Source organism: Molothrus aeneus, chromosome Z (assembly GCF_037042795.1).
Source record: "Molothrus aeneus isolate 106 chromosome Z, BPBGC_Maene_1.0, whole genome shotgun sequence".
Taxonomy (NCBI): domain Eukaryota; kingdom Metazoa; phylum Chordata; class Aves; order Passeriformes; family Icteridae; genus Molothrus; species Molothrus aeneus.
In genome coordinates this window covers 42,864,178-42,877,023 of record NC_089680.1, presented here as the reverse complement: position 1 = coordinate 42,877,023, position 12,846 = coordinate 42,864,178, and the positions used below count along the sequence as shown (strand labels likewise).

Here is a 12,846-nt window from a genome sequence, read left to right as displayed (position 1 = left end):
AGTTTGTGCCATGTCTTACGGGTATGTCAAAAATGAAAAGCTGCTCTATGGAGTCCTGTATGGCAAGCTGCGAAGCTGTTGATGGAAAAGTTGGATCAAGTCAGGTTGCAGGGCTTAAAGCCATCCAGCTGGCTTTGGATATCACTGAATGAGAGAAGTGGCCAGTGCTCTATCTCTGCACTGACTCATGGATGGTGGCAAATGCTCTGTGGGGATGGCTGGAATGATGGAAAAAAGACAGTTGGCAGCACAGAGGGAAACACATCTGGGCTTCTGAATTTTAGCAAGACATCTCTGCCTGGGTAGGGGAGTTGCTGTAAATGTGTGTGCTGTAGATGCACATGCACCCAAGAGTCAGGCTTGTGAAGAGCATTGAAACAGCAGACAGGTGGATGAGCTGCTACGGTTGAAGTGTCTCGGGTGGATCTGGACTGGCAACAAGAATTGCTTCTGGCTCAGTGGGCCCATAATGCTTCAGATCATCAGAGAAGAGATGCAACACACAGTTGGGCTTGTGATCTAGGAGTGGATCTAACCACGGCACTACCTCCCAAGTTATCCATGACTGTGAGACCTGTGCTGTGATCAAGCAGGCCAAGCGAGTGAAGCCCCTATGGTATGGTGGGCGATGGTCCAAGTACAAGTATGGGGAGGCCTGGCAGATTGACTATATCCCACTGCCCCAGACACGCCAAGGCAAGTGCTACATGCTGACCATGGTGGAAGCCACCACTGAATGGTTGGAAACCTACCCTGTGCCTCACACCACTGCCTGGAACACCATCCTGGGCCTGGAAAAGCAAGTCCTGTGGAGGCATGGTACCCCCCAGAGAACAGAGTGTGACAACAGGAGTCATTTCAAAAATAGACAGCTGGCCTAGAAAGCAGAGGATTGAGTGGGTTTATCATAGTCCCTCCCTATCATGCACCAGTCTCTGTGAAATTTGAGCAATGCAATGGACTGCTAGAAACCACATTGAAAGCAATGGCTAGTGAGTGGGACCTTCAAACATTGGCATCTACATTTAGAGAAGGCCACCTGGTTAGTTGACACTAGAGCCTCTTGTATTGGAGGCTCTACTGTTTGACCTGGCCGTGCCCAATCCAAACCTCCACGTACTGTGGAAGGGGATAAAGTTGCTGTGGTGCATATGAGAAATGTGTAAGAGAAGACAATTTGGATTAGTGCTGCCTCAAGAAAAGGCAAACCCCTCCATGGGATTGTTTTTGTTCAAGAACTGAGTGCACTTGGCAGATAATGCAGAGGGATGGGGAAACATGGTGTGTACCTCAAAAGGATTTGCTTTTTGGGTGAGAAGAGTCTGTAATGTTGGTTGCAGAATGACACTGCCACTATATTCCATAACTACCAAGGACAATGGGTATGGATGCTCCAGATACAGCAGTTGTGAGCTCCTCACAGAGCCCACAGTCAGGGACTAAATGAACACAACAAACATCTTGGAGGGACGGCCACTGACTATGGAATTGATACCTGTGTTTGTGTGTATCTGTATATGAATGTGTGTAAAGTTGGAAGGTGTAACACTGGGGCATGATGCAGATGGCATGGAGTAAGGAGTGGATAGTACTTGATTTTTGGCCAGGACAGTTAATTTTCTCACAGGAGCTGGGAGGGGTCAGAGCCCGGAGCCCTGTGGGCATGCCTAGGTGGTTGTTCTATGGCCCAGGTCACCACAGGGGGCTGGAAGTAAGGGAATCTTGCTTCCAAGAAACAGGAGAGGCTTGCAGTCAGGAGGAAAAACATGGGTACAGGCAGTCTGTGCATGGTTCATCATCTTAGGGGCAGCATGGCACCAGGTTGGTCTTTGAGCACTTCTGCATGTATATCACCTTCTCTATGTATACTTATGTTATTAACAGTGTTGCTGTTACTGTTTGTATTCTTATCTCAATGCTGTTTCCAGTAAATTGTTCTTATCTCAACTTGAGACAGCAGAAAAACACCCGTTGTCCTACCTATCACTTCAACAAGTAGTAAAATGAAATTACAGGACATATCATTGCTGTTGCCCTTCCCTGGATGGCATTCACTTGTCCTTGTGACTGGTAAGGCTGCCATGGTGGGGTGATGTATTTATTTGTGAGCTGAATGAATTAATTGCAAGCAGGATTGTTTAGTGAAGGCTGCCAGAGGCAAGTGATGCCAAATGAATACTTTCAGATGGCAGAAATTCAAATGTGACATCTGGAAGTGTGACATTTGTGTGAGATCTTTTTCTTACTTTCTCACCTTTTTTACATGGTGTTCAAATGTTTTATTTTCTTTGATGAGTTTACAGAACCTAACCATCTGGGATCAATTAGTGCTTTACACTATGAGCTGAACAGACTTCAGAATTTTTTTTCCTTAGTTTTTCACTTTTTTTCCTTTATGATGCTCCATAGTAAAAATATTTGTTTTCTCTCCTTTTTGTTTGACAGACAGGATTCTAAGCATACCTTTGGTTTTGGTTCTGACATTTTTCTCTAAAGTCAACTTTAACTGTAATTATTTCCCCCCCCTTCATTATCCAAAAATGGCAGCATTTCAGAATTAAGAGAAAAATTTTAAAAGAAACTAACAATGACTGTTGTAAAGTAGGTGCACTGAAACTACTGCTTTTAAGCATGCCATAAGAAGAATGGAAAAATTTCTTCTGAGATCATATTTAAGTTACAGTTGTAACAGTTCACAAGACATTGATGAGATATGTTGGTTGAGGATTTCAGGCTGTTGATAGAAAACTTTACTGTCAAGTTGCAGAAACTTTCCTAAGTCAGAACTCCAAGCTGATGCTATCTGTTTCCCTTATCTGTCCATAGAAAAATTAATGGATTTCAGAAAATTCGTTAAATTCTCATTTTTTAAATAAAACAGGAAGCCCGAAGGTTGTGTTTGTTCTTTTACTGTGTGGAGACTATCTTGGAGAGATGCTGCAGCTCCATTTTCTGCCCTCCCCATGAGTATAGGAGAAGAAATTTGGAGTAGGGAGTGGAAAGAATGAAAGGTTACTAGCCAGAATTGAGTAGGAAAGAATAGGGGTCACTGGAAAGCTATATAAAGATGGAAAAAGTGATCCTAGAGCTTGGAAGATGAGACAGCTACATGTGACGTAAGGCATGTGGGGATGTGTTGAAATGTGAAGCAGGCATTTCAAGATGATGCTTTTTAAGAAGGAGGAATAATTTCCACAGTGGCGTGCAAAGGCTGAGTTTAAATTAACAAGACCAAAAACAAAGACATAACTGAATCAGAAAAGCATGTGGAGCATAACTTTCCTACAGCACTTATCTGTTCTTTCTTGGCTTGGTAAGTGTTGCCTTTGAAAAAATGAGCTTATGGCAAGGAAAGTTACTGGCATTGTCTGTGTAACTATAGCATGTCCTCAGTTTGAAAAATACCACAGAAGTTTGGAGTAATTTTTGGTATGTTTATTGGATGCTGATTACACTTTGCATGAGTAGATTTCTGCAATGACTTGCAGAATAGGAAGTGACAGATGAAGACAGCAATATGTGTCTCTCCAAAATCCTTTCTGTGGTGACTAATTTGTGGGTTGTGTTGTATATGTCTGGTCTCACTAAGGGAAAAAGCCACCAGTTGTCTTAGTCTACTTTAATTTTTTACTTTACTTTAATATTTTTTTAATGGAATTATTATCTTGGACATTTACAGGGGTTTCCCCCTCCACCTCTTTGTTAGCTTGTTTTCTGTGCACACAAGAGTAGAAAAAGAGAAGAACATATATATGGAAGCTAGACTGACCTTGATAAACATGATAGCTGTGGAGATAACTTCATTCTGTTAAATCAGCTGAGCAGATTTTACAGTTTGGTATATTCACGTACTGCAAATCTGCGACTACCTGGGAAAAATGGCTGTCATATTTTTAAGTCATAATGTGTAAGCTGTTTTTCTTAACAAAGAAGAAGAGTTCATGTGATCACTTAACTGAGGGAATAAATGTCTCCTGAATTCCAGGGAGCAATTCTATGAGTACTCTTTTGTGGGGACTTTTTTTTTTCCTTTTTTTGTGGGGGAAAAAAACTCAACACAATGTTCTGTAGGTAACCATATTTCCTTGCAAAAGAAAAGCAGTCTGTGTGTTAGCCTTCTTGCTGATTTCAGTTTGTGTGAGTCTAGTTTGTGTTGCAAAGTGAATTTTTTTCCTGTTCTGGATCAAATTCCAGTATACCTATTGAGACTTCTGCAAATCTGTTGTGAGTGGTCATGTCAGCAAGTGGAGCTGTACAAACTCAGAGTGGTTTTGCAGCAGCCCAGGATCTTAGGTGTTGATTGCCTACCCAGTTCTCTTGTTATTCTCAACAGGTTTTTTTTCTTTACTTTTAGGAGTAAATATCAGTATGACTAGAGTCTGAGGAAGGGCTTCTGTGTTCCTACCAAAAGCTTGCTGGTGCAGAGGAACAGGCAAAGAGAGCAGCAGGGGTGTTTTGAGCTACCATGGATGTCCCCACCGATTTGGTGCCATCATCCATGATGTCCCAACCTGAGGTGATTGAGGTGAGTACACATGATGAAACTCTAGCAGGTGAACTGATTAAACCTCTTTTTTATTTCCTCATTGAATCCTAGCCTTTTCTCCTCTCTTATTTTGAGTACTCAGGGGACTTTTCTGGAAATACTGTATTAAAGACACTCAACGCTTACTAAGACTGTTGTTATACTTTGAGACATGACATTGCTGTGTTATAGTACTATTTGTAGTTTTTATATCTGAGCTGACATCAAATGCCATGGGATATAGCTTTGGTCAGTTTGGGTCAGCTGGCCTGGTTGTGTCCCCTCCCAGGATCTTGCCCACCCCCAGCCCCCTTGATGGAGGCGGTGGAGGCTGTGTCAGTGCTGCTCAGCAATAGCCAAAACAGCGGTGGGTTATCAGCACCTTTCCAATTACCAGTGCAAAGTGCAGCAGCGCTCTGGGAGCTGTTAAAGGGGAAATGAGCTCCTGCTCAGCCAGACCCATTATAATCTCCACCCCTTATTCCATACCATTTATGTCACACTCAGATCCCACATAATTAATGTATCTTCTGACTGTTCCTTTGTATTTATTTCTCATTACTGGAGCCCCTTCTTACCCACACACACAACTTAAACTACATCCTTAAACCATCTCTCTACCAAACATACGTTTTCATTAACTACTGCTCTTTGGCAGATAGATATTATTATTTTCCTGTTTCATGGGCTTCTTTCATCCCTCCAGATCTCCAGTGCATCGGGATGAGTGGTCAGGACAGGACCCAATGGTATACTTGATCATTGAACACCAACACCATCCTTGCCTGGGTTGTCATTGCATTCTCCTTGCTCCTCACAAAATTCATTCTTCATCAGTTCATGTCACTCCTGCTACTTTACTTCCTGCAACATACAACTTACACCACAGAATGTTTTCTCCACCAGGATTAAATCTCCTTGAGGCACACACCATGTCCTTCCACATTACCCACCAATCATTACCCACCAAGTACACCTAGGTCCTTGGGTAAAGACAATCCCACAAATGGGTTTGCTTTAGTGGGAGGAGAAACCCACTCTGACTTCCCCAGCCACTTCCCTGTGTATTGCAGGAACTGTATCTCTTCCCACAGTGTGAAGGGATTTTGTAGCAGATCCCCTAGTGTTTACCAGCCAAATGGCTTCTGCTAAATTTGCATCCCAGTGCTACCATGCCCGATTCCCTAATGCTCTTAATATGGTCTTCAGCAGTCCATTATACCTCTGAATCTTCCCAGAGGCTCCTGGGCTATAAGGAATATGATATATCCATTCAATGCTGTGTTTCTTTGCCCAAGACTTTCTGAGGTTTTTTTGGAAATGAGTCCCATTGTCTGATTAGATTCCCTCTGGTGTACCATATCACTACAAAATCTGTCCCTCAAGGCCTCAGATGGCATTCCAAGGAGTGGCAATGGTTTACAGGGCATGCTTACAGCCAGACAGTTGTTGCCTCTACCATGGTGAATATGCAGCTCTTGCTTTGGTGCGTTTGTGGCAGTGGCACAATGTAGTCATTTTGCCAGCCCTCACCATTTTGGAAACCTAGCCACCACCCTCTATTCCGAGGAGATTTCACTCATGTAGTTTGCTTGATTGCAGTATGTTTCATATTTGTGTGCATCTAAGGATTTTTGTTCAAGACAAATGCCTTCTCAAAAGGAGAATAAGAGCAGCTGTAGTGTGAGAATGAGCAGAAGGAATGCTATCACTTGTAAGGGACTTGATGATCAGCATGGTCACCTTTCTGTTGTGTTCTATAAATGCACATATCCTGGGTCTACAGAAAGTTTTCACTTAATAAATCTGCCTGGATCACTAGGCCAAAGACTAGAAATAAATAGGTTCATTGATTAGTAATAGAGAGGTCTCTCTCCACACTCAAGGTTTAGGATCTCTGCTTCAATGAGGTTTGACTTGGGAGCCAAAAATAAATGACAACAAGAAGCAGAGGAAAGACTGGTATCTCAGTGTAGGAGATTATGGTAGAAGAAGTACCATTCTCTCATCCTTAAGTTGCAAAAGTAGGCTCAAAATAGGTGTCTGTACAAGAAGACACTGTTTACATGAATTCCCACAGATTTCAGTAAATCATTGTGGATATGACAGTTTATAAAAGTCTTCAATCATATATAAATATCTTCAAGCATCTCCAGACAATATGCTGGGAGCCATCTATATGTTTCTGAGAATAAGGAAGACCTTTTAAACACACAAGGACATAGTGAGATACATATGTAAAGAGACAATTACTAGATTAAATATTGAAGTAAAGCACTTCTTATACTTTCGCTGCATGGGCAGCTTTTGCCTTTCATGTTTGGAATGAATTTTTGGATACAGTTTAGAAAACAACATTGACTAAATTTTTATTTTTTTTCCCCCAGAAGACATTATTTTGCTTTTTGAAATTGAGGTGCCATGGTGTGCTGCAGAAGTAATTTAGAGACTAGTGTTTTAAGGAAGGATTTTTTTAAACTTGGAAATAACCTTGCATGCCTTTTGCATGAGCTAGACAGCATCTTAGTTGCAAAAGAAGAGTTTTGCGACTTTACTTTTAATTTTCTTTTTTTTTTTTAATCCTTGTCTTTAAACTTTCCTTTGGCATTGCCAGCATAGTTGGCTTCCTTCCCATTTGGTCAATTTAGACTCAGAAGTAAATACTACCTATTTTGCATACCTTCATATGTATACGCATACATGTTTACACATTGCAGTAAAAAATACTCCACTACTTATCATCAGTCTTTAACTCCACCAGGCAAACAAGTTTATTTCCCTGGGAGAGATTCTCAGAGACCTCAGCAAGACCTTTTTTTTAAGCCAGAGCTCCTTCTGATAGATTTTTGCTTGGACTTCAGTCTTACAGCTGCTCATTGTGGCACCACAATAAGAGAAGTTTCTGTTAATTTAGCGGCAAATGGCATTTTCCCAAGATTTGTGTCCTCTGAGTCAGGTAACAAAAGGCTCACATTTTATAAAAGTTTTTGAAAGTCACTCCTGGGTACCAGATGTACTGCAATGTGAAATTGCTAATATTCTTACAGCTTAAATATTCTTACAGCTAGTGTGTCAACATAGGGCCTGCTTCTGGTGCTGCTCTACAACCCTCTATTGAAGCAATGCATTTGCCACAGTCATGTTTCTTCATATCCTCTCACCACACTAATTTATTCAAATCCCCCCTCTTCTTTTCCACCCCCAGAATCTTCTTACCAGACACAAGTAATGGTAAGAGCAGAGGCATCCTGGTCATGTGTAAAGGTGAAGGATAAGTAAAGTTTCAAGGTAGTTTACCTGTCTATAGCTGTGATCTGAAACAGAAAATAGTTAGGGGACAGCATTCACAAAATGTCAAAGAAGTCAATGAAACAAAAAATTTCCTATATATGCTTTGAGCTTTTTGCCACAGGATGTCATTGTAAGGCAAAATGATCTCAAGTTAATCACAATAAACCACAATCTAGTGACTTCTGATTAGATAAGCTGTTCTGTTCTTAAAGAGAAATAAAATGTAAAAGAAATTTATGATTTTTAATTTGGAGATATTTTCATACATGTTATGACTTCATACCTCAAATATGGATAAGTAAAATGATCTCATAGAAACCTGACTAGTCTGATAATGCATTAAACAAAGTTAAATAATTCTGTAATAATTATTTAGCATCCCAGAGGGCTTTGCTGTTTGCAAAAAAAAGAAACATCACAAGTAGTGACCAATACTGATTAAAGTATTCTCTGAAGTAATTAGTATTTTCTCTTTGTGAATGGCATGAGATGAATTCTGCAGTAAAAGCTTTGAAGAAGTAATGATTTGAGCTCCAGTTACTTAATGAACCAGGGACTTCCAACAGTGCCTCAGAAATGCTTAAAACAAGAAAACAACAAAAATTCATCATTCTCTCTTTGCTTTTGCCAGCAGTGGATCCTGCCAGCCAAATACTAGAAGCAAATGAGTACTGCCTTAAATAACTGCCTTGCAGCTGTTCCAAAGAGAAATCCAGAGCAGTTTCCATTAGAATGGCCTTTCATGGCCAGAGCCAAAAACCACTTCTCCCACTCTGTGCCACAACATCTCTATTTTCTCCTCACTTTGTTTGAACTGGGGGGGAAGAGATTTAAGCTATCATTGCCACAGAATGGTTATCCTTCTTATAATTTGCTTGAGAATTGTCTGCCGTGAGCTGGCACAGCTTTCCCCAACGAAGTGCAACAAAATTTGCATTTTGAATTTGGTGCCCAAGTTTCTGCAGTCAACAAGTGTGTGGATTTTTTTGTCCCCCTTGAGCTGAATAAACAAATTAGCCTTGTTACCAAAACAGACCTCTTGTGGTGGTAAAAAAGCAAACAGGAGAACAAAAGGAAATGGTGGGGCTGGAAGAAACAATTTGTGATTAGCTGTATATCCATCCAGTTACAGACATCATAGGAAAAACTAAAATACCAGTACACCTTTTTCAAAAATTATTTTACTAGATGAGATTACTGGAGGTTCAAAATGCATCTCCATTTTGTTTAAAGTAGACCAATACTGCCTTAAACGCAACTGCTCAGTAAAGTGTGTACAAGTTAGTTATAGAGACCACATTGTTTCTAAAGTTTTGAGACAAAGATTTTTCTATATTGTTTATATATTTCACAAATATCTCAATATATCAAAGCAAAAGAAACCCTAATTGTCTAGCATATATTTCATTAAATAAATGTACTTGTTTTACTTTACTGTATTGTAAATACAGAACAGTCTTCTTATTTCCATCTGTAAATCTCTATTTTGAGTCCCAAAATGAAATTTGCTATGCATTTTGCTTGTAGGTTAAACTCTCCCAAGTGCTCACTTTGCTGGTTTGCTTGGTGAGGGGTGATGGGAGGTGTGCCCTGGAGGTGGAAGCAGCCCCAGTGTAGCCCATAGCATTTTTTCAGCATAAAATTGCTATCTTTGAGCTGCTGTAGCCAATAATTAACTCCCAGCTTGGTTTACTAACTGGGCTTAAAGGATGCACATTGTAAATAATGAAATGATTTATGCATGGAAACTCATTTGGGATGTTATAGGTGCAGACTTTTTTCCCCTCCGACTGCTTTCACTCTGGCTTTCGCAGTGCACAGATAGGACTCTGTGCTGCACCTCTCTCCAGAAAATCCGTCCCAAGGTGGGGGTCTCCGATAAAGGTCTGTCCTGCACTGCACTCATCCTCACAGCAGCATTCAGGGACACACAGTTGTTTCCAACAGGGCAACAGGGGGTGAGCTGGGCAAAAAAGTGGAGCAGCCCAATCAGCATCATGGCAAAGACATTTTCTGAAGGCATAAGAGGTGGAATATTTCAGTCGCTGAATGAGATGATGAAATATAATTGTCTTCCTGTGTCTCCCACAAAGCCGCGAAATGTTGAGCCTGTGCCCATGTTTGGCTAGTTTTTGTGAAGCTCAGCTTGTCATGAAAGCTACCCCACAGGAAAAAAAGTTTTAAGAGCTTTGCAGAAGCCCTTTCTGTACTTTGGAGCATTTGGACTTAAGTACCCATTTTGGGCTCAATTTGCTCTACCTGCACCACAGCCAATTACTTTTTTTTTTGCAAATATCTCCACATTACAGTGAGGATCTCCCTTTGAGCTGGGATGACAGATAAGGGATGGCAGAGAAAAAATAAGTCCTTAGTAATCAACATATATAAGCCATTCTAGGAATGTAAGTGAGGGTGTGATATGTAGAACTATGCCCTGATTCAAACAGTCTTCATTTCCTCCTCTACTGGAAAACTTCTCTATGAACATTTATGTAGTACTTGGGAGGGACACAGCTCATGAAAAAATGCTGGATCTGTGGAAAAGGAGCAGCAATACAACAGTGTGTGAATTGCTGGCTAAGTTGTGGCTGGATAAGGCCACTCTGTCTTTTCTTTTTCAATTCTTCTTTTTAATTAATTCTAGCTTTTAATTTCTTAAATCTCCTTTTACTTGCAGAATTTTGGAAGGTCAACAACCTCTCTGGTTTTTTAGCCAATCTGTATAATCATAGTTAATCAATGGGATCTGTGTCACTTGTGAATTATACCTTCCAAGAGTAAAACTGCCTGTTTTCTCACTGTTGCTGGGAGCTGGGTCTCTTTAATACACTGAGTGCCTAGAATGTTAAGCTGCATTTTCAGGTATAAACTGGAGGATACAGAGAAATTCTCAGTTCAATTTCAAGTAGTTGTCAGCTTGACAATTTGTCAGCTCCGAGACTCTGTAGTAATACAGTCTGCTACGGAAGCATCCTAAAAATTACTGGATGTACTAGCTACACAATCCTTAAGTATTGTTGCCACACAATCCTTAAGTAACTTTATGCTTTAGGATGTTTTAATAGCATTAAAGGGATCCCCTTTAGAGATTAAGAGAGAGATTAATTTGCTTCTGTCTTGTCATCTTTGTGAAGGCCAAAATGAATCTAGTGAAATGAAGTAACCTGCTGTGACAGACCCACCCCATCTTATTATACAGATTTATCTTTAAGTCTGTTGAATGGTTATGTTGGGAAATGCAATTTTGAAGAGGAGGAGCCATTCTGTGTTGGTGACAGGGTTTCCTACTTCCATTGTGCAGATGAAAAATATGTCTGTGCATAAGGCTATAATGAATCAGAACCCTTGTCTTGTGACTTCATGTTGGTTTTGTTTTTACTTCTACTTTTATCTTTGAAGGAAACACATCTTTTCTGCCTTATTTTAAATCTTTTCTTTCATGTTCTGCAGTTTGAAAAGTAGTCTATGTTTCTCATTAGGTAATGGACAACTGTTTTTGCAAATTGGATTTTTTTCCTCATCTGTTGCAACTTTACTTTCATAAACCCCATGTTTAGCAGTTGTGGGTTGATGAAGTATTTACATATTGATTCAATTATGCCTATACTTACTTGCTTGTCCTTATTTTAAAGACATTCTTATTTTTACCCTTCTTTGGGGATTTTGAAGTTGGTAGTTCCCTGAAGTTTTTCAGCTTGACCCCTTTCAATATGTTGGTAACCTTAAGATATTTACACAAGCTGAAAGCAGGGATACTGATTTCCATTCACTGCTTCTCAAAAAGTAAAGATATAAGAGAGTTATTATGGTTTTTTAGTCTTAGTTTACCACAACAATATTAGAAAAATTGTTTTTCATCTCCTCTGTGTTCTGGGTTCAGAATTCAGCAAAAGACAAAAAAGAGAGGAGCAGAGTGTGTTTAGAGGGTCTAGGGTTAAGATATTTTTAAGAGATTTCCTGGATATGGATTCTTTATTTGTGGCTTACAAGTTTGAAAAGTGCTGTAAAAGTCATACCTTAGTATTCTAAGAATGTTCCACTCTGCTTCTCTCAACAAGAAATAGGTGCACCCATGGGTACTGGGGGTGGGGAGACAGTAACCTGCCTTTTTTTGTTTTGTGGATCAAGGAACTCTCAACCTCTGAGACTGCAGAGGGGTTTGTAAACTGATCATCTTCCCCTCCGGCACCTCATGCTAATTAATGCTTTTTTTAGGCAGGATCAGTCAATGGTATTTGAAAACTTTTTGATGTTTGTTTTCCACCCCAAGCATCTCTCCATACACCTTACCAGGTGAGCAGCCCTCACTAGGTGAGCTGTCACTCACTATGGAGCTGGCAGGATGCAGAGATCCCCTCTCCCCTTCTGCTCCAGGCAGGCTGTGTGTTCTCCACTGCTGTCTCTGCCCCAGGAGGCGCAGGTAGTAATGGGCTGCTCTCCCAAGGACATCCAGTGGTCAGGCTATTGTGGATCCAAATCCTCATCCTGTTCTTTGGGGTGTGATGCAGAGGTGGCACAGAAGCAAGATGAATCAGGCACAAAACATGGGAAAGCTTACATGGACTCTTCTTCCCAGTGTTCCCACTGGCACCCCTGTGGTGTGATACCATATAACCAGAGGAGAGAAGACAACCAGGCAAATAATGCCTGAAAAGGCCAGTGCCAAGGTGAATTGAATGACTCATTGCTGAAGAAGAGTGACTTTTATTTATTAAGTCCTGGTCCCAAATTCCCTGGTTTGTGTGCACTGTGCTGTGGTTATAACTATGTCTCATGATATTAAGAGATTGAATTCCATTTTCCAAAGAAAAGTACATTTTCTTCTTCTTTGATTTGGGACAAATGTGTCTTGGGTCATTTTCATACAGCAAGAGGAGACTTCGCTTTTAGCCTGCTTTTACTCTATTTTTCTTTATCTGTCTTGTTGGTTTATAACTCAATGTTTACTTCTTCCACAGATTCATCCTAGAGGTTTAGTTAACATGGACAATTTGCAGCTCAGTTTGTTTTAAACTTCTGTTGAGATATAC

At 40.5% G+C, this 12,846-nt stretch overlaps 1 protein-coding gene across 3 annotated transcripts in view; it reads left to right on the top strand.

Moving 5' to 3' along the window:
• The window catches only part of LPAR1 (lysophosphatidic acid receptor 1), a 72,648-nt gene that overhangs the window by 20,029 nt on the left and 39,773 nt on the right, over positions 1-12,846 (top strand). For all 3 annotated transcript variants that reach the window (XM_066569200.1, XM_066569201.1, XM_066569202.1), the window contains one exon: positions 4,355-4,525. In XM_066569200.1, the coding sequence (XP_066425297.1) occupies positions 4,466-4,525 (60 nt within the window). In that variant the 5' untranslated portion in view covers positions 4,355-4,465. The remainder of the gene's footprint in view (positions 1-4,354; positions 4,526-12,846) is intronic.